The sequence below is a fragment of the Erpetoichthys calabaricus genome, chromosome 2 (genome assembly GCF_900747795.2).
Source record: "Erpetoichthys calabaricus chromosome 2, fErpCal1.3, whole genome shotgun sequence".
NCBI lineage: Eukaryota > Metazoa > Chordata > Cladistia > Polypteriformes > Polypteridae > Erpetoichthys > Erpetoichthys calabaricus.
In genome coordinates, this window is record NC_041395.2 from 212,678,364 (window position 1) to 212,701,862 (window position 23,499).

Consider the following 23,499-nt stretch of genomic DNA (forward strand, 5'->3'; position numbering starts at 1 on the left):
GCAAATTAATTTTGTGATACTGTATTTCATGCTCCGGTTTTTAAGAAGCAGTCGACTTTTGTCTAATTACAGCAGTAATTACAGTGAGGCCTGTGTAAATGCATCTGGGTAATTAATTTGATGTGCTTCTTGTGCCATTCAGTCACAGAACAGGAATGCACTCAGATGTGCCTGAAGATTTTTGTCTTTCTTTTTCTTCCCTTGTTAAGTATTTAATCTATTATTAAGATATCTGTGATTTTTTAAAAATGTCTCCTAAAAGTGAAAATTAACGTTTTCTTTCTTCCACATTAATACACAAAATTCTGTATTTTATATCAACACAAATATTAGACATTTCATAGCTATAAGCATAGTTCTACTTGCTCCACTTCATGATTCATATATCACTGTAGTTTTCTCAAGAAATCTCATCTCAAGTAGCTTCTCTACTTCCTTATGGTGTATGTTTAAAGAAGCAGTCTGAGAATTAATACTTAGTTTAATGCAAATTCTGGTATTTTCTTTCTTGTTCTTTCCTTGCAGTTTTTTTTTATTTGCTGAAATATGAGGAATAATCATGTTAAATCCAATCACACACAACTGTGAGCCTGTGACATAACAGAAAAACTCTTGGCTACATTTTTTCATTCTATTCTTTAGTATATACTTGTCAGTAAGTGAAATATGCTTTTCTTAAAAGCTCACTATATTTAGATGTAAATATATAGCAATGATGTAATGGCATTTTATTCTTTTTCCAATAATGGAGCAGCTAAACTCTAAAGGTGCCAGAGTGGTTCTTCAGAGCGGAGGGGCATTTTTGGTTCCAAAAGACACATTCACGTGAAGGTTCCAAAAAGAACCTGCATTCATTTAGATCTGCAACTGACTCCATACAGTAAATAACCATGAAGAGACTGTAACCGATTTGTGAAATACCAAAGGCTCATGATTTGGAAGGCCCTTAGGTGCATACAATAACTCAGGCTATGTTCATGTTTCATTCATTTGTTAATGTGATGCTAGGTAGCCTACCAAACATTAAAGTTTTATTTATTTATTTATTAGGGGGGCTTTGCCCGCTTCACTCATATACCCCCCGGCCTGTGCTACATGCCAGTCACTTTATGTCTCTGCCACTTGCTTATGTGGATTTCACTTTCACCAAACAACAAACCTTTTAATTCTCGCAGATACTCCTCTTCATTGGGAAGAAACACTACTTTTCCCTGATGGCAACACGAATTAGACGATCTACAAGTCTCAGACTTAAAGTTTAAATCCTAACAATATCTACATACTTCTGTCAGATCACCTATGTCCATATATTCAATCTCGTTATTTCACAGAGTAATGGTTTCCATTTGTTTGCGCTAATTTTTTTGAGACTTTCGAATTTCAGTACTTTCACTATCTCTAACCTGTTCTGCATGTGTATCGCGCCAATGTTTTTGAACCTCTTTACGATGTTCTACTTTGTCATTTATTCTTTGTCTTTTATTTCTGGCCCTGGGCATGGTTAAATCTCTTGGCACAAAGTCTCATCTCGCGGGACATGAAATTATCTCTCTGAAAAAGTCTTGTCTCGTCCCAAGCTAAAAAGTCTCATCTCGTCCCAGGACTTTTTTATATAATAGAGAGATTTATTTATTTACAAATTAGAAAGCTTTTCAAAGCATAAAGAATCAACTTCATATACAAAGAATCCTTTCCAGAATGAAATGGTGCTTGGTCAAACAATAGTTCTACAAGGAACCACCAAACCCAATAAAGAACCATAAAGTGCAATTAAAGAGCCAGTATGTTTGGGAGTGTAGGTCAAATCCTTGAACAATACGGACATCTGAGCATTGACACAATTATTAGCTATTTTTTGTACATCTACTTCAAGCATCTGCTTCATTTCCATTTTAGTTTTAATTTTATCATTATTGTCAAATGGTGGCATAGTGTGGCAGTAGTAGCACTGCTGCCTCACAGAAAGGAGACCAGGGCTCATGTCCTGGGTCATTCCTGTATGGTGTTTGCATGTTCTCCCACTGTTCAAAAACATGAAGATTAGGTGAATTGGTGACGTTAAATTGTGTTCACCTGTGATGGGCTGGTGTCTTGTCCTGGGTTTGTTTCTGTCTTGCTTCATATGCTAGCTAGGATAGGCAACAGCCCCACAGGTCTAGATTAAGAAGGTTAGAAAGTGACATGACATTATTCTCAAGAGTCTTCAGATTATTCACATCAACCTCATCTTCATATTATAAAAAAATCATCAAGGTCCAGGAAGATGTTGTGCAGTGGTTAGGTCTTTGGACTTCAAACCTATTTTGGAAAACAAAAGAAATGTTAACCATTGTATCTTAAATGTTGTAAGTCAGCAGTCAAATAAATAAATATAAAAATGTAAAAGCAGCACAGAGGCATTGGGGTTAACGCTACTGCATCACTGTTCCATTGGCCAAGGCAGGGCAGGATCTACTATGAAACTAATAAAACTTAACCTTGAGGGCCCTTAATCCCTAAGAGGCCTCAGAAGTGACTTTAGTCCACATTGCTTAAAAAGTTTTGGGTGTCTACTGTATAAGAAGGGTTTTGTAATAAATTGTAATATTAATAATAATATTGTTGATTAATAAAATTATTATTAATATAAATAATTATATTAATAATACAGTGGAACCTCGGTTCACGACCATAATTCATTACAAAACTCTGGTCGTAACCCGATTTGGTCGTGAACCAAAGTAATTTCCCCCATAGGATTTTATGTAAATACAATTAATCCGTTCCAGACCATACGAACTGTATGTAAATATATATATTTTTTAAGTTTTTAAGCACAAATATAGTTAATGAAACCATAGAATGCACAGCGTAATAGTAAACTAAATGTAAAAACATTGAATAACACTGAGAAAACCTTGAACAACAGAGAAAACTAACACTGCAATAGTTCACGCTATAGCGCTACCAACCGCTGGCTAAAAACACTTTTTTTTTTAATGAGTTTTAAGCACAGGGAAAAAAATGAACATTTGAAAAAATCCGTAATTTAATAAACCACCAAGAAAAGTAACATTGCAACAATGCATGCTATGAATCGATCGCAGAAGTTAACAGAAGTGAAAACAAAATCAAGCCCAGTGCATTCTTTAACTGCCTTCTCTATCTTATACATCCAGTTCTCTCTCGCGCTGCCTGTGTGTGTGTGTGTCTCTCTCTCTCTCTCTTGCTCGCTGCACAGGAAATGCACAGGGAGAGACTGAACATGTACAAACCGAAAGGGAAACTGCCTTGTTTATATACCGAGTGTGTGGTCGTGAACAGATGCAAAAGTTTGGTGATCTTTTTGGTTGTAAACCGATTTGTACGTGTTCCGAGACGTTCATGAACCGAGGTTCCACTGTATAGTGTAATTCAATACAAAATAATACTTAAAATAAAAATTATATAAATATTTTGTAGTTTAGCAATAAACAAAAAAACATTCAAACTGAGCAAGTTTCATAAATATTTTTAGTATAAAATAATTATAAATAATTTAAAACACTACTATCATTTATTTCAGAAATTAAAAATTTTATGGAAATTATTTATCTTAGGGTAGCTGTAATCAAAAAATAAGAAAATAACAGTAGTTACCCAGACCTTGTTGCTGGTTGCGAAGGGGCTCCCATAACAATGCAGGTCCGTCACTGTGCCAAGGTTTGAATCCTGTGCTCGGCCGCTGTCTGTATTAAGTTTACACATTCTCCTATGTCTGACTTCTTTTCTGGGCACTCTGGTTTTCCATCCACATCCCAAAGTCCTGAGTTAGTTTTTAATTTGAGGTTCTAACTGACTTTGTAGTATTCTGTCAGCCTCATCAGAGCTGGATTCTGCCTTGTGCCAAATGCTGACAGAATAGGCTCCAACCCCCCATGACTTTGAGTCAGACTAAGCAGTGTTGAGAATTTTATATTATTTAAGCTATACTATACCTGAGATTATGACTTTGCCATATTTAACCTCTTTTTCCTTCCTTTCATTTTGTTCTGATGGTTTAAGATTACTGGTAATTGTGCATTCTTAATATCTGAGCCACACGAATGCCTGTATTAACAGATCCACTCTACTTCAGTTCCAATGTGAATCACAATTCTAAAAAGGTGCTGTACTGCTACTGTTTCAGTCTAATGTTCTGCAGAACACAACAGCACCTAGGACAACATAAAAATAAAAAGTAAAGACTTCATCTTCACTTAATAATAGATACTGGCATGTCTAGAATTTGGTGACATAAAATAACCTTGCTCCAAACAAATTGGAATTAATAAAAAAAACGAGTTCATAAAGATCCTTCTGCGCGAAGTATAGAAGAAAAAAACAACAACGCTGATAAAAAACATTAAAAAATAATAACAAAATAATTTCATGGGCAGTGACAAATTAATGGGAAGGTGAACTTGTCTATTAATGTGCTCACTGATAATGGAATCAGACAGCAGCGTTGTTTCGCATGTTGATTAGCACACTCAAGGAGGAATTTCATTGTACACATGACAAAAATGACTCTATAAACCTATAATTGTACCTCAGATCCAGGAGGAACAATATGAATTTTGCAGTGTCCATAAAACAGTGGACCACTAGTAATTTGCCTTATTTGGACAGCTGAAGGATTGTAACACTCCACCAATGTTGTCTTCACTATTTTGGGCATTAGTAGATACCTTCTGATCATGTACAGTGTGTACCATGGAGCATCTTGTGGGAGCTGTTGCTGGAACACTTAGTTCTAGATTTACAATTGTAATGTATTTATCAAGCAAAGTCTGTGTCTACGTTTATGGCGGTATGCGGAGGTCTTTTAAGATAGGTGCCGGAGTTCACCAAGAGTGTGTGTTATTTCAAGACACAGTCATGCATTACATCTAAAACCTGTGCTTGGCATAATGGTGCTAACTTTCCATCCAGTTTTGTTAACATATAATGTCTAACACAGCTTAATATCATGGTAATATGAGAGTTTAAGCATCTCTTGACTATCTTAAGTGACTGGTGTTTTGAGTTAGTGGCTACAATAGTGTAGGTCCAACAGTCAAAGTTATTCCCCCTCAGAGGAGTTTAGAAGGGTCACTTGATTGTCTGCTATAACATCTTTGAGATGCCATCAGTTGAGCCTCAGGCATCCAGGATTTAAACATATGTGTGGAAAATAAAAGCTTGGGTACTACTGGAGGAGATGCCGTGCTTTATGTACATTTTTAACTTAGAATTACCAAAGCAGCACACACTGTCCCTGACTCCATTTGCTTCTGTAGTATTCTTGAGAGTGAACACTTCAAGTTGGAGCTTATCATGCATTCATATGGAATGATTCTGTCATCATATTAGATGCCCAGCTCAGGCTTTACAGGGTGGTCCAGATCTAACTATGCAGTTATTGCATTGCATTGCATTAACAGTTGCATAGTTAGATCTGGACCACCATATATTATAGAATGACCAGAAGGTGATGGGTGACCAGCTGGCCAAAGTCCCTAGGGCTGTGACTATCTATGACTTTTTCTGTTATAACTTACTATGGACCCTCCAGCGGTTTACTTTCTCCAGGGTGGCTGCTGACTGGAGTTTTTGTTTTCCTGTTCTCTGTTATCAACTGGCAATAGTTCAACAATCAATTAATGAACAGTGTAAATAAATAAAATATGTAATGTAAACAACAAAATATTAAAGGGTTGTGGCACCTAAGTTATCCCTGTATAATTGAGAATTAAGGTTAAGGGAAAAAACATATAATAGCTGTGGAGTCATCTTGCTCAGATGTGAGTCTCCTTCTGACTGAATCCAAGATAGTGGTGAAGCCAGTTTGGAGGAAAATGAGGCAGAAGGGGCAGATTCAGGAAGCCGAAAGGCGGAACTGTCATTGGCAGATTGTCCATTACTCATCCATTCTGTCATTAAGTGGCAGTGCCATCCCCAGCCTTGGAGTGTAATTACCAGTAGATGAGCCCTGAAGTTGTCTCCCATGTGTACGTCTGTGACAACTTCAGGGTTCCATTTGTGAAAATTCCGTTCCAAACTAATTGGTTTTCCTGTCTGTTTAAACAAATCTGTTTCTTTATGTGTTATTTATTATGTATTTAGTAATTTGTAAAGTTTAGGACAGCATTTACCTGTGAAGTTGTTACAGTGATCTCCCGCCTATTACTGAAGTTACGTTCTAGACCCATCAGCGATAGGTGAAAATCCGCGATATAGAAAGACCATATAAATAAATATTTTTTTAATAGTTTAAGCCTTAAAATACCCCTCTCACACACTTTAAACACATGTAAACTTATTAAAACACACTTTGCAAACACATATGATATGTGGATGTTGGGCTAAGGATATGAGTAACATCTCTCTATTATAAAAAAAAATCTTGGCAGGGAGACCAGGGAGACGAGGCTTGATCTTCTCAGAAGACAATTTGACATCCCATGAGAGACATTGCATTACACAAGACAAGGCAGTGAGACAGAAGGATAGCTGCTGTACAGGCTGTTAAAAGATCGACGTGCAGAGTGACAAGCAGAACAGGCATCTTGGCCGAAGCAGCGCAAAGCCAGTAGCTGATCTGTCCGCTTCTGCTTAGCGTGCATTCAGCTCCCCCTCTTCACAACGCGAGCGGTAGAGACGCGAAGTGGCAGGAGCATAGCGTGCCTCCGTGGGGGGATGGGGGATTTGAGCGAACCGATCGAGAGCAGATCATCTTGGAGAGACACTTTGACAACATGCAAGACTAGACACTACAACCTTAGGAAGCAAAACCCGTGAGACGGTGACCTTTGCACGTCACGCCCTACTTACAAACAATTTAAAACAAGTTCACTGACATCTAACCTAGCAGTTATTGGAATGCTTTTGGCAGACAAACTTCAGGTGCTCCCAGCTCTTAAAACAATGACAAGCAGAACACGCAGCTTGCCAGCAGCAGCTGCAGCAAGCCAGCATGTGTTCAGCCCTCACACACATACCCCCCACCCGGAACGCTAGCGGCAGAGACGCAAAGTGGCAAAAGGACAGCTGCTGTACAGGCTTTTAAGTGATTGACAAAAAAGCATGACAAGCGCAAGACACAGCTGGCCAGCAGCAACAGCAAGACACCAGCTGAACCGATCGCATCTCTTTAGCGTGCGTTCAAACCCCCCCCCCCCCCCCCATTGTTTTTACAAAAGTTTTAAAGTAAAAATGAAAATAATGCATATGTAACAATTCCCATGAAAATAACAATCTCTTTAAATTGTTTATCCGGTAAACCAAACCCGGGGGTGGGCGAGCGAAGCGAGCAGGTGGCAGAGCCCCTTAGTAATAATAATAATATTAATAAATCCGTGATGTAGCGGGGGCGCGATAACTATCTATCTATCTATGTTCCAGATGAGGCCTTAAATCATTTTAGAAAACAGAATTAGTACTTTAGGTACTGACTGATTTCCTGCTTAGTCAGAACTTCTGAAGAATGATGAAAAGCATAGATTTAATTCAATAGGATAAGTGGACACTAATAATTTAAAACCCCTGGATGGAGAAAGTTAATGAGTAACAGTTTTGGTAACAGTTGAGAAAAAGAAACAGCTAGTGGATAAAGAAATGGGGACTAAGGGCGATTAGGCTAAAAAATCAAGGGCCTGAAGAACTTTCAGCAGCTGGATACTCTTTGCCTTGCCTAGTTTAACCTCACACCAAGACAAATCTTTATAGACATTCCTGTGTTTTGGCCTGTGACCAGTAAAACCAGAAATGGTTCCATTGAAGATGTTCTGTAGACAAAAGTAGCACTTTAAGCTAAGACAAATATTTTGAGATCAACAATTATTTCCTGGGAAAATTTATTCAGAGTCTAGTCTTCGAAAGGCAGCAGCCACCATGACACATGTTCTTCTGAACTGTACCACAAATGACTGCTGCTGCTAAATCTAAGAATCTAGGGTGTAAAACACACTGATTCCTAAGGTCCAGAGCTTAGATAATATATACTGTTTACCACCCTTGTTTACAAAGTTGCAAGAATGTATTGCTTTATGCAGAAAGTGCATGCTGTGTGCTAATTCTGTAATGTGCTCTTTACACACCTAAAACTGCTCTTAGATAAGTATTTTTTGGACAGAAAACATCCTCTTGTGATGAGAGAATAACACTGTTCTAAAGATTTGGATCTAAAGCGTTAAATGTGAAACAGCTGAAAGGCGACTCAAGCAGAAATATAATTATTTGTGGATCAAGCGGCACTGTTATGAAATCTGCTGCATTTCTTCCTGTACCTAACGACAGCCAAGATATACTAATAAGAATGATTTATCTTTCTTATGAGGAGAAAAAAAAACATGCAAAATGAACTGCCTAGAATCCCCATGATTTTCACAACTATGCTATTTACAAGCTATAATTGAGGAACCACTTTAATTGTGTTTCCTTTAGCATTAATAATATATATGATATAATTTCTGTAGATATATACATAGGCCCGAGCACACAAATATCTATAGCTTAAGGATCCTAGCACTCTAATGAGAGTATTGGGTAAAAACTAAGTATTGCAGGTAAATTATTCATATTTCTTACATTAGTTTTGTATAAAATACAAATGTCCTTAATTTGGTGATTTTATACTATTTTTGGCATCTGGGAAGGATGTCCTCTAGGTCTTTTATTAAAGGATTATTGGGCTTGTCCTACTGGGAGTAGAATTCTAGGCACACCGGTGGCAAATTGAAGGATTATATTCTGCAGAAGATCTCAGAATGCCAGAGGATTCTGCAGGCACAGTGTAGGTTATTGTGAGAAAAACAGGGGTCTGGCCTGCTCTTAGCTTGTGGCCACTGTGTCCATCATCAGGATTAGCTAGGTTCAGTCATTCATAATAAATTGGATGCATTTCACAGAGATCACCCAGTCCTTCAAACCTGTTTGGAATATTGATCAGAATGCATGAATGAATACAGTAGATGGAAAGATGGATGTGTGAACTTGAAATCTAGTAAATAATCTGCAATATTAAATTAGCATCAATACAATTTAAAAGGGCGTAATAACATACGTTAAGAATATTAGTAACTACATGGGGAATTTTTCTTGTGCTTACAGACATATAAACAGACTTCTGGAGAAGTAGGCTAGTTCTCTCTGGTAGGTAGCAGTTGCCAGAAAGCCAGCTTTTTTTAAAACCTAAATATGAACAGGTTGTTGTGTAGTCTGTTTCTATTTCTGGGGCCAACTTAGCACATAGTTCCAAGAGAATGTCTCTTGGAAGTCTAAATCAGCGCCAAAGACAGTTATTATCATTAGTAAAAAACTCTGACTAGTCCCTAAAAGCTCTTTCCGCTTGTATACTTGGCACTGCTTGAAGACCATTTGCATAGTCTTCAAGCAGTGCCAAACAAGCCATACTGTATCAAACCACTAGGACCTGAGTAGGCTATAGGGCAGTGCTTCTTAACTACTGGGTCACGGGCTGCTGCTGCTGTTGGCTTACAGGTTTCTGTCACTGGGTGTGTGAGTAGGACATGGCAGGATCGATGGCATCGCACATTATTTATCCCCTTATTTATCTTTAATTGTCTCACGCATGATAAACCACACACCCACATGCTTTTATATGCAGGTTTGATTCATAATGACAGAACATCCTCCTTTTACATGTATGCATGTTTCATCAAGGGGTCCCCACGTTGCTTTTACATGCATGCTCGATTCACCAAGGGCGGATGGGGGACACTGCTATAGGGCATGATATTTATAGTGTTCTGTAGGCAGGGAGTGAATCACATTTGTACTTTTACTGTGCTTTGGTTTCTAATCCCGAGAAGTGACCACAGATAAAGGGCTATATACAGTACTAGCAAAATACCCGCGCTTCGCAGCGGAGAAGTAGTGTGTTAAAGAGGTTATGTAAACATATATATACATATACATATATACATATATATACATATCTACATATACACATATCTACATATACATATTTATACATATATACATATATATATATATATATACATATACACATCCACATATATATATACATATATATATATACACATATCAACATATATATACACATACATATACACACATACATTCACACACACATATACATATATACATATACACATACATACATAGTGCGTTGTAACACGGGCTGTGATTTTTGCATGGGAGGGAGACGACAAATCACAGTTTCCCGCTTTCTAATCGGGCCTGTGATTGGTGCTTTGACGGATGCCCAGATCCCACAGTATCTCCCCTTAGGAGAGGCGTTAGGCAAGTGTAATTGAATAGCGGTGCTGCAAGTTTAGCTTTACACCTGTTTTTAAGGCTTATTGACTGAAAGGGGTTTTCATGAAAAAAGTTAGGGCTTTGCTGCAGGATACACCCTCCACAAGTTAAGGAAGTAAAAATAAAGGTATATATTTCTGTTTTATTTAAACCTTTTAAGTTCGTATGCATAGCCTCATTTGGCTGTTTTAGTTTTTTTTTTCTTTCTTCAGTAATATTTAATCTCCTTAAAGAAAAACAACATTATGCATTTTACGCTGCGCTACTTTCTTCCAGATCGGCCCCAAGGTGTTCATATTTTTCCAAAGCAGTTCTGGTCTCCATCGGCATCTGTAGCTGAGTCGAAAAACACCATCCCATACTATTAGTTAACGATTAACACATTTCTATATGTATTGTAAGCATACAATACAAATGATAATATGTTGCGCTTATTTATCTGGTGTACCGACATTTTTGCGCGTTTAACGGCTGAAATCCAACGTGGTTTGTGCCCTTCATAATGAAAACAGTTTGCATTTACCTTTTTAATAAAAGGCGAGCTTTTAAGCCTGAGAAGTCACCCTGTAAATGCACACGTTTAATTGTACTTGTGTTAATATGTATGCTTACACACTGTTTCTTCTTCATTGAGGTTTTCTCTAGCATGTAGATCGGGGTAATTACATTCACAGCATTCGTAGTCTGAATCACAACCTGATTGTATGGGTGGTTACCTACCAGGTAACGCTTATGGTTGGCCAGCAAGTCAGCTAACATCAGCCACGGTGCCTTCAGTTGTGAGAAGCAGATCATAGAATGGTTGAAAATAGTTTACTGTCAAATAATGCAAAGAGTACGCGACACGTGTTTCGCCCTAATTCTTGGCTCATCAGGTGTACACACTCACTGCACTCGCTTACAGGAATCAAACCTCGGATGTCAGCGCTAGAGGCGAAGCCCCTAACATTGCGCCACGGCGTGTGGTTCGTTTATTTGACAGCATGTAGATGGGGGTAATTACATTCACGGCATTCGTAGTCTGAATCACAATCTGATTGTATGGGTGGTTACCTACCAGGTAACGCTTATTGTTGGCCAACAAGTCAGCTAACATCAGCCACGGTGCCTTCAGTTGTGAGAAGCAGATCATAGAATGGTTGAAAATAGTTTACTGTCAAATAATGCAAAGAGTACGCAACACGTGTTTCGCCCTAATTCTTGGCTCATCAGGCATACTCACTCACTGCACTCCCTTACGGGAATCGAACCTCGGACGTCAGCGCTAGAGGGGCTTCGCAGCGGTGAAGTATTGCTTTTCAATTTTAATTAAGAAGAAAAGAAAACCTTTTTAAATTGAGGGAAAATATACCAATAACAATTTGTTAAGGATCTGTTTTTTTGTGAAGCTGCCTTTACACAGCCTGTCCGCTGTTTTATAAACGAACGCCATATAAGGCCGTCCTTTCTCCTTCACAGTCAGTTCACGTGATTACGTGGGAGACATGATGACACGATACGCAACCCCCGCAACCCCGCCTCCCACGGCCAGCGAGCTGCAGTCCATTACTGTATATGGACAAAAAAGAGGTTCCAGTTATGACCGTTACGCTTTGAATTTCGAAATGAAACCTGCCTGACTTTTGTAAGTAAGCTGTAAGGAATGAGCCTGCCAAATTTCAGCCTTCCACCTACACGGGAAGTTGGAGAATTAGTGATGAGTGAGTGAGTGAGTGAGTGAGTGAGTGAGTGAGTGAGTGAGTGAGTGAGTGAGTGAGTGAGTGAGTGAGTGAGTGAGTGAGTGAGGGCTTTGCCTTTTATTAGTATAGATACAAAACTGCCAAAAATACACAGCATTGGCCCTCTTAAAAGAAAACTAAAATAGAGTCTGTATATCATATTTATCAATTCTGAAGCTTAATATGTTTGTCGCATCAACAACGCACATTACAATAATGGTTCGTTGATATGAACTATTATATAAGTGAGTTGTCACTTAGCTCTTTTGGCTGTTTTTCCCTACTTGATAAAGGATGTCATCATTTCAATGTTGCACATGGATTGGTCAAAGTTGCTGTAAGTATATGTAAGTCCTACCCTCAGGTTTTCTGTTTGAAATCCCAACTTCTGCATAAAAACTTGTGTATGCATATTTCAGTTGGCTGTCTGTGTGTACACAGGCTTTATAAATCTGGGTTCAGAAGAAGAACTCATTAAAGACAGCAGGAAAGATTCCAGGTCAAAAATAACAAGCCAAGGTCTGGTAATAGGGAAGTCAAAATGATTTTTCACCAAAACCAAATTAGAAAACAACATTCAGAAATCAAAGGAGCAACGCAAAAGACAAAAACAAGCTTGAAACTAAAAGCCTTCACCATAGATGTATCTTCTGTAAGATGTAAAGGTTTAGTAAAAGCTTTCCCTGGATATAAATAAACAAGAAAAAAACAATATTTCTTTGAACTTCAACATGGACAAACACAACCCACAATGAGACACAACAGATATTCTTAGACAAAAGCTGCAATCCTGTGAGACAATGAAGTTCTTATTCAAATTAATTGCAAAGGAAACACTGCACATATTTGTCACCTTTGATAAAATTCTGTTTTGGCTGTTACAAAACTTTGTGTTCCAGTGACAGTTTTTTCCCAACAGCCTCGGCACATTCCTGATGCCTGATTGGAATTATAAGGCCCTATGATGGTGCTGGTTTTGCCCCTGCCATTACAACGCCTCACACTGGTATGCCAATGGCAATGCACAGGCACAATTTTATGAAAATTGATTGTGTTTGTATTATTTATTTATTAGTATAGTCCTTTACTTGTGTTGCACTTGTGTTTATGTATATGTTGCACCATGGTCCTGGTGAACTGGTTATTTGGTTGCACTGTATGTTGCAATACTGTGCATGAATGGTATGGCAATGAAGCTACTTGACTTGATTTGACATGTTCTAGTTTGTGATTATGGATAGATAGATAGATAGATAGATAGATAGATAGATAGATAGATAGACAGACAGACAGACAGACAGACAGACAGACAGACAGACAGACAGACAGATAGATAGATAGATAGATAGATAGATAGATAGATAGATAGATAGATAGATAGATAGATAGATAGATAGATAGATAGATAGATAGATAGGTACTTTATTAATCCCAAGGGGAAATTCACATTTCAGCAGCAGCATACTGATAAAGAAACAATATTAAATTAAAGAGTGATAAAAAATGCAGGTAAAACAGACAATAACTTTGTATAATGTTAACATTTACCCCCCCCCCCCCCCCGGGTGGAATTGAAAAGTCGCATAGTTTGGGGGAGGAACGATCTCCTCAGTCTGTCAGTGGAGTAGGACAGTGACAGCAGTCTGTCGCTGAAGCTGCTCCTCTGTCTAGAGGTGACACTGTTTAGTGGATGCAGTGGATTCTCCATAATTGATAGGAGCCTGCTGAGCGCCCGTCGCTCTGCCACAGATGTCAAACTGTCCAGCTCCATGCCTACAATAGAGCCTGCCTTCCTCACCAGTTTGTCCAGGCGTGAGGCGTCTTTCTTCTTAATGCTGCCTCCCCAACACACTACTGCGTAGAAGAGTGTGCTCACCACAACTGTCTGATAGAACATCTGCAGCATCTTATTGCAGATGTTGAAGGACACCAGACTTCTAAGGAAATATAGTCGGCTCTGTCCTCTCTTGCACAGAACATCAGTATTGGCAGTCCAGTCCAGTTTATCATCCAACTGCACTCCCAGGCATTTATAGGTCTGTACCCTCTACACACAGTCACCTCTGATGATCTCGGGGTCCATGAGGGGTCTGGGCCTCCTAAAATCTATCACCAGCTCCTTGGTTTTGCTGGTGTTCAGGTGCAGGTGATTTGAGTCGCACCATTTAACAAAGTCCTTGATGAGGTTCCTTTACTCCTCCTCCTGCCAACTCCTGATGCAGCCCACGATAGCAGTGTCGTCAGCGAACTTTAGCACGTGGCAGGACTCAGAGTTGTATTGGAAGTCTGATGTATATAGGCTGAACAGGACCGGAGAAAGTACAGTCCCCTGCGGCGCTCCTGTGCTGCTGACCACAATGTCAGACCTGCTGTTCCTGAGACGCACATACTGAGGTCTGTCTGTAAGATTCATTTTTGAATGTGTTGTAAAATATTTTCATTTTTTCCCGACTCCATTTTATTTATTCTGGTCACTGCCATTTTGTAACTCAGACTGGAAGTGCATATGCTTAGGAGAAAAGGTTGGCTCATCTGCTTCCTACTCATCCAAGATTATGGAGATTTTACTTGCATGTTTCCTTTTGATTTTTCTAGTTAAAGAGACAATTATGTTGCATGTTTTGGCTTGACGAATTTGCAGATAGACTTTTTGGTAATGACTTTGGCTTTGTCTGTTTTTTTTTTTAGTTCTCATTCAAATTCCTCTGATATTCTTTATAGCAGAACACACATTCCTATAACTGAAATAGCCTACAAACATACAATGGTCAGTTTTAAAAAATCTTGTCAGAGATGATAGTCAAAAAGCACAACACAATTATAAGATTATATAAAGTGATTTTTTTTGGTTTGCTACAAAAACCCACTTACTGATGAAAATGACTAAGAGCAACCTTAGGTACAACTACTGTATATACTCGCATATCAGTAGGGTCTTGGAACTAAAAATCAATCATAAAATCAGACCCGGACTTATACGCCCATTCAAAAATACACTTCATTTTTTTTTTAACATTTTCTTGCTTCCTCTAATCTCACACCAGTGTCACAGATACATCAAATTTTGTTGTAGCAGCACAGTTACCAATTTCTTTCGCCACCTCAATGACTTTTAATGTAAAACCAACTTCATATTTTCTTTTGATCAAACGCTCCATCGTAGATAAGGGATGCTCTTACGATAAAAGTGTATGAGGGTGTGAGATACAAAAAAAACTAAACCGGGCAAACATCGCTTCAGAATAGTTTGGGTATTACTGTGTGGTCACATAGGCACAATACATAGGAAAAAAAGGCAGTGTGCTCCATGGTTACTCTCTCAGGTGAACGTTAGCATATCATAATCTCTTGGACCAATAGCATGAGTTTTCCGCATTCGACTTATATGACCATCATTATAAAACTAGTCATTTAGCCCGTTACAATAACTAGAACAGTAGTGCATAAACATTAGTAGGAACAGTCTATATTAAATGGCAAGGGACTTTGACCTCATTCTTTTTGTTGGTCGTATTTTTCTTTCTTTCAGCCTTTCTTTTGTTGATGTTTACTTGCTGAGCTGACCGTTCTTTTTGGGCTGCCGCCGTGTATTGTGTGTCTTTAATTTTCTGTGACAGTAATACTGTCTTGTACGGCTCTATTCAATAAGGGCGAGTAGATAATTTAGTTCAAATGGCTCTGGAATATGTGAAGAGCAACAGGTGCAGATCTTTATTTACGCGCGCCTTTATTTGCTGCGCCCAATTGAGGTCGTCCTTTTGAGGCTCGCCTTTTTGTGCGCGCCCTTATTGAAGGATACAGTCTTGTACGTCCGCTGGCTTGTACGTCCGTAATATACGTCCGTAATATACCTTTAATTTTCTCTGGCGGTAATACAGGCGTGCGCGTCGGTAATATGCCTTTAATCTCCTCTGACAGTAATACTGGCTTGTATGTGGCTGTAATATGCGTCACTGTATTGTGTACCTTTAATTTCCTCTCGCAGTAATACTGGTTTGTATTTCCGTAAAACGCCTCTAACTTTCTCTGACAGTAATATCGCGCATCGCACCGTGCCCCGTGCATGTGCACTTCACCAGAAGACACACACACACGGACACCTGGACGCACATAGGGATTTTATATATATACATACCAGAAATTATACGGTAAAATCAAGCTCCGACTTATCTGCGGGAGAACTTAAACGTGAGTATATACGGTACTCTTGGCATCACAGGAGTTAAATATTTTAAAAACATTACATACACAACTTCAGTGTGTCAGCCTTGTTCATGAATGTCCTTGCCTTTACCAGATATTAGAAATATGGTCTGACAGATGGATGTTCATTTGTATTACCAGAAATTACTGTAGTGTACACTTTAGAGTAAAAGAAAAAATGTACACTTGAAAGAATGAGAAAACAGACTGGGTGATGAATTGAATGTAAAGGAGCTGTCAAAATTCATTTTCAAAAGATAAGTTTAGAAACAAGAAAGTAACTAAAACCAAAATTAGAATAACACAATCAAAAAGGCTGGAAGAAGAGTAGAAAATCAGAACCCAAGAAGCAATCCCTAACCCAAAAATTAAAGTTTGAACCACACTGGAAAAATCCAAAAGCTTGGATGTTTGAAGCTGTGTGCAGCCATTTTCATTATTTCATTATTTTATTATATATTATGTGTTTATGTGCTGTTGGATTATTTGGAGGTTTGATGTCACCTTATCACTTTAGAGCAATAACATGAATTTCCAGTTGGAGATACTGTATGTGAGGTTACTGTTGATTTCTCACTTGGTCTGTAAAAAAACAATTAAAGATAATCTGTACATACAGACGCTATCTATCTATCTATCTATCTATCTATCTATCTATCTATCTATCTATCTATCTATCTATCTATCTATCTATCTATCTATCTATCTATCTATCTATCTATCTATCTATCTATCTATCTATCTATCTATCTATCTATCTATCTATGCATCACTTTGCTCCTCATGCAATTCAACCACAAAAAAGCAATTATGTTGATCAGGTTATATATTTTTTTTGTTTTATACAATTGAGTAAGGTGAAAGGTCATCATTACATTATCACTCAGAGAATCTGGGTATCTTTGTTTTCTATCTTAACTTTCCAACTTGTAGCTTTAAGTTTGTAGGACATTAATATCATACTTGGAAACCTGTATTTTCCATCTGTCTGACAGGATATGAATGCAGCACTGGCAATGGTGAACAACATGGCTGCAACCATGACACAAAATGCCAGAATACTAATAACAATTATTAACCATTAGAAAGACAAATCTAATAATTCCAATGGTAAGAATCAGTATTGATTATTAGGATGAAAAAGCCAGACTCATTCCAATGACTTACCAGGATATCCTGGAATTACAACTAGAACTGGAATTATATAATCTTAAACTAATTACTTAGGAAATTACCTCTAGGTGTTCCCAAGTAAGCAAATTACCAAGAAAACATTAGAAAACACTTTGCTGAGTCCTGTAAAAGCAAGAAACATAAACTTCTTTAAACTCATGAAGTAATCTAATTTGCCTGGATTTGTTAAGAAACTTCACTGAACTGGGAGTTTAAGAGTTACCTTAAAAAGCACTTATGTGGTTGACAAAGGGGACGTCTGCAAGGTCATCTCCATTGGTGCCTAGGAGCTGCAGACAGAGCTACTCCTCTAAATAATTGATCAGCCACATAAATCAGCTGAAAGTTTAGGCTCCACCAGAAGGATGTTGCCTTAGAATGGTGATAAATGCATGTAGCCAATAAATCCCCTAGGAGTTATAAAACTGGCTACAATATTGATGTTCGCACAAGTAGGGGGGACCATTCAGCTAAAGCTTTCTATACAGAATCAGTTTGCCAGCTAGATATTCAAGATATGTGTCAAAACTCACTGGAATTTGATTTGTATTTTTATTTCAGATGAACTTAATTTCTGGAGGCTTCTATGATGGTGTAATGCTCTACAGCCTTGCTGTGAATGAAACCCTGATCAATGGTGAAGTCAATCCTGACGGAAGAATAGTCACAAAGCAGATGTGGAACCGTACGTTCAATGGTGAGTCAGTACAGATGTTGCACAAGCTGAGACATATGCTCTTTATCTACTCTAGTGGGTCAAAACTTTTCAGATTTTGTAGTGTGCTGGAAATCCAATGTCAGTTGGTCTGCACAAGATCTTTCCCATCACCTCCTTTCTTCTTTATGTACAACAAGCATGATATAATTTTGTGACTAGTAAGCTCATACAAGCAACAAGTACAGTATGTACTTATTCACAAAATAAGAATAGGAATAGGGAAAAACAAAAATGCAGATGGTGAGCCTGCATGAGCCTACCATATCCAGTTTAATAACTTCTTACTAGTTTTGGACACACATGAATTTTTATCACTGCATATCCATTTCAGTCATACACATCCCCTTTCAATAACCAATTAAACAAACATTTAAGGAGGCACTGCCTTGGTTCCATTTGTGGTGAGTTAGAAGTCATGGGCTTCAGTGGACATACAAAGTAACATAAATGACATATTACTGGACCTCTAAATGTATATAATGAAGTAGTAGAAGTAAGATCACTGACCAAATAAGTTTAACCAAATTTTTGGATTTTCTTTAATTGTTTGGCACATTATGATTGAAGCAAACATATACAGACACACAGAGACAGAAATCTAGTATGTTTTCAACAAATTTCTTTTACTTAAGTTGACATTATATTACACAACTTCAAGTAGGAAGGGATGTTAAACTTGATGATGACAGTTGCTGATCTCATCACCTGGGGTTGTCAAATTACATGGCTAAAAATCACAGTGCATGATGGTGTCACAGTATGCAACTTTTTGTTGTGGGGTATGTCAGATTTGCTAAACACAGTCGCTGAACATATCGCAGAACCATGCCAGATTATATCACTGAAAATAGTAGCTCATGTCACATTAACTAAATGAGCGCTGATCTTCCAGCACACTTGTGCTTGTGTCATTTTCTGACAACTAATAGCTTGCCGTCTAACGGAGCTGGTGCTGAACCAGCGCTGTACAAAGCGTTAACAGCTACGGCGAGTTCAACAGGAATCTCTGCCCATTATTACTTTTCTCCATCCTGTTATGGTATGTGAAACAAAAGACATCACACAGATGAGCTTCTTTTTTATTTGTGAGGTCCACAGCCCCTGTGGTGCCTGACAGAACTGCCGCTATACGAAAGATTAATAGCTGCAGTGAGTTCAGCCGCACTTTCTTCCCCCTTTTTCTTTTTTCCATTCTGTTTTAGTACATAAAACACGTGATATCAGACAGATGAGCTTCTCTTCTATTCTCTTCTATGGGTTTCTATCTTCTCTTCTTCTATAAGTGGTCCTGTGATGTTGCGGGTTGCCTCCTTGCTCCCTTTTCACTTTTGGGAGCCTCTTGAACCAGACACCGTCAGTACCGTAACTGAGATGAGCGTGGCAGATGAGGACAAAATGCACCAAGCAAGGGGATAGTGAAAAGTGCAAGTGCTTTTATTAAAAAAAAATCCTCAAAACAAGTGTCCAAGTGCTCAAAAACTGTCAATAAATAAATAATCCATAAATGAAGTGTTCACCTGGAGGTTAAAAATCAATAAGTTAAAAAACGAGGTTAAAACAAAGCAGTGGAGGAAACTCATTTTTAAATCCAACAAGCCCTGGTGCCTTCTTTTAAATTTGACTGTTTTTCTTCTCCTTTTTTTCTAATTTTTGCAAACATTTAAGGAGGCACTGCCTTGGTTCCATTTGTGGTGAGTTAGAAGTCATGGGCTACAGTGGGCATACAAAGTAACATACAGTAAATGACATACTTATGGACCTCTAAATATATATAATGAAGTACTAGAAGTAAGATCATTGACCAAATAAGTTCAACCAAATTTTTGGATTTTCTTTAATTGTTTGGCACATTTTTATATTTACATTGATATTTTTCCCCTTTATTGGCTGGGGAGCTTTTTCTAGTTGTGATCCCCTGATTGCTGCCCCGGGCTGATAATAAGGCAATCAGACTACCCACACGTGCTGAAAAGACAATGCATGGATGGCTGACTGCCTCTTCCCAGCAGATTGCTCGTAACTGCACCACTCCCGGGTATGAACGTGTTCATTACTTATTTATTAAAACAGCCACTTTTTTGAGCTGCAGACCTGCTATATCACAGGTTCTTATTCCTTGTCACTACATTCCAGGCATTGTACTTCCTGATGAACATTGATTGGTTGTCAGTTCTCCTGCACACTAAGCCCACCTCTCCGAGTACAGACAAAATCACACCTGATTCATTTTGACATAGCTAGTTGCAGACTAGTTGGAGTGAATCACTAGGTAGGTCACTTTAGGCGAACAACTTCACGGAAGTGCACCATCAACTATCTCCAACTCACAACGATTATTTAAATGAAGTCTAAGAATGAAAATCCCTGAAAAAACCTTGTAATTTCACAGGGCCTTTAGTTGCTAAATTATTCTGCGCTATGTAATATAATAACAGCTAAACCAAGATTAAGAACAGCATGGTAAATATGGGAAGTGCTGAAAAAAATTCATGTAATGTGACATAGGCTTTACATGACTAAATGATGACTTTCCAGCACAGTTTCACATTTTTAAAGTATCACAAGCTTGTCCCTTTTTCTGACGGCCAATAATGTGATCCCTGACAAATCCTATGCTGTATGAAGACTTTCCAGGAATGATGAATTCAAACAGTCTTTGCCGTTTTTTTTCCATTCTGTCATGGTATGTTAAAACAGGCAACATCAGACAAATGAGTCTTCTGTTTGTAAAGGAGTGTGCAGCAAATTTCTCTGACTCACTAAGATTATGTAAATGTTGCTGCTGAAAAATCGTGTAATGTGACAAGGCCTTTAGTTGCTAAATTGCTCTACGGATATGCAATATAATAACAGCTAAACCAAGATTAGAAACAGCATGGAAACTGTGGGAAGTGCTGGGGCATTACAGCTCTGGGAAACTGGCTTTACATCCCAGGTTCTGATGCTCTCTTTATGGCTTTGCACATTCTTCCCATATCTTCTGCAAGTTTTCCTCCCATGTATGAATGGCATGCATGTTAAGTCGATTTGCAACTTGGCATGAGTGTGGGTGTGCTCTTCACTGGACTGGAGGTCTGTCCTGTCAGGACTGGATCTGGACGCACTGATTCTTATAAATTAGATTAGTAATTTTCACAAAATGAAAGGCTGGATAAACCAGAATTAGCAATTTCCTAACGTCAATGTTTACTGATGTACCTGATATCAAAAATACTCCCTTAACAGTAATAGTTCTGACAATTTTGTTTTAAGTTCCATTCCCCAGACTGAAATTCTGAACTTATCCCCACTCTTTTGCTCCCCTGCTTTTGTGGCCTTGTTCCTCTGTCAAGCTAACAAATGAATTCCACTGCTGGCCCAGCAACTGTACTGCCCTGATCCATTTGAGGGACACTGATATTATGAACTGAGAGAAAATAAAATGTATTGATTTGCCTACAGCCGCTTTAGACACTGAGTGTGCTGCAGAGGAATCTGAGAAGCAAGACAGATGAATATCTCAGAAAAGCAAAAAGCTGCTCTCTGTGAGGCTGTAAAGTAAAAAGCATAAAGTGACCATTATTTTTCAAAGGACCTACACAACCTAAGCTCAAAAGGTGTCATCAGTCACTGGATAAATTAATGTAATTATTAAATGTGCAATCAAACTGATTAATTTGAACATCAAGATACAGTAACAGGATCTGAACAGATCGATTACAGCTATCCAGAGTTCTCTTGCGTACTAATGCAAGCCAAACAGAGTGATGTGCCATGAAAGGTTAAACATAAAAAGCAAATTGCCTCATTACTCATTTAAGTCCATCCAATGTTTTATGTCTGAGTGCTTTATTGCTGCATGAAAGAAGCTCAATCTACCTGACAGCGATTCCTCCTCTTACAGCAAAGCAAATGAAGGAAGAGCAAATTTAAATAGATTTGATTTATGTGGTTTTTTTATTCTTCTTTGCTGCCTGAGCACAAATGATATAGCACTGAACTTTTTTAACTGTTATTTTTTGTTGTCTTGAGATTAAATGCAATCAATTAGTCTTTAATTTCTATAACACACTTCATAATAAGAACCATCACAAAGTATGTTGTACTTTACAAAGAACAAATAATGAAAGTTCAATATAACCCAACAATAACCTAAAACGTTTGATATTTGGGAAAGGAATCTAAGCCAGTCTCCTTTGAGTGCATTTACAGACTAATTAAAAACCTTACAAATATTGAAAGTCAGTTTGGAAGAAAGAAAAGCAGGCATCAATATGTAATCAAGAAACAATAAATGGTGTTAGCTTCCTATCACCAGAGGTAAAAATCAACAAAAATAATACATAGTCTTTTGTACAGAAAAGTATTCACAATCAGAAGAAAATAGTAAATGCACTCTAGAAAAGGCTGACACTGGAAAATTTACTCTAGCGGTGTTGTAATATGCAGTCATATGAAAAAGTTTGGGAACCCCTCTCAGCCTGCATAATAATTAACTCTCCTTTCAACAAAAAAGATAACAGTGGTATGTCTTTCATTTCCTAGGAACATCTGAGTACTGGGGTGTTTTCTGAACAAAGATTTTTAGTGAAGCAGTATTTAGTTGTATGAAATTAAATCAAATGAGAAAAACTGGTTGTTCAAAAATTTGGGTCCCCTTGTAATTTTGCTGATTTGAATGCATGTAACTGCTCAATAATGATTACTGCAACACCAAATTGGTTGGATTAGCTCGTTAAGCCTTCATAGACAGGTGTGTCCAATCATGAGAAAAGGTATTTAAGGTGGTCAATTGCAAGTTGTGCTTCCCTTTGACCCTCCTCTGCAGAGTGACGGCATGGGATCCTCAAAGCAACTCTCAAAAGATCAGAAAACAAAGATTGTTCAGTATCATAGTTTTGGGGAAGGCTACAAAAAGCTATATCAGAGGTTTCAACTGTAAGGAATGTAATCAGGAAATGGAAGGCCACAGGCACAGTTGCTGTTAAACCCAGGTCTGGCAGGCCAAGAAACATCTGCTACCTACTGTGAACCTACTGCATTGCTGGCCTATAAACTATTGACTCTATGATGTCATTTTGCATGACTTCTGGGGGCCCTTGCCTAGCAACCCACAGTTGTGTCCATTCATAAAATGGTGGCACCCATAACAAAACAAATGGCAGTGCAGTGAATTCAAACCAGGCAAAAATGAATTTCTACTGTGTCAATACCAGATTTCATAACAAAAATCATTTAATATTTAAAATCGAATTTAATATTTAAAATCTGAAAGTTCTAGAATTTGGGAGATATTCCAGAAAACCAATGGAAAAAAATTAAGTCTGGAGTTCATAACAAATGGTACTGGCTCCTTCTCTTTTCCCTTTTCCCTCTCCCATCTTATTTCCACAAGCAAGGCTAAGATCAAGCACTTCTTCTAACATT

At 38.1% G+C, this 23,499-nt stretch overlaps 1 protein-coding gene across 1 annotated transcript in view; it reads left to right on the forward strand.

Annotated features, from left to right (window-relative positions):
- The window catches only part of LOC114645534 (atrial natriuretic peptide receptor 1-like), a 378,498-nt gene that overhangs the window by 224,316 nt on the left and 130,683 nt on the right, over nucleotides 1–23,499 (forward strand). The window contains 1 exon segment of the mRNA XM_051923089.1: nucleotides 17,937–18,072. Within this exon segment, the coding sequence (XP_051779049.1) occupies nucleotides 17,937–18,072 (136 nt within the window).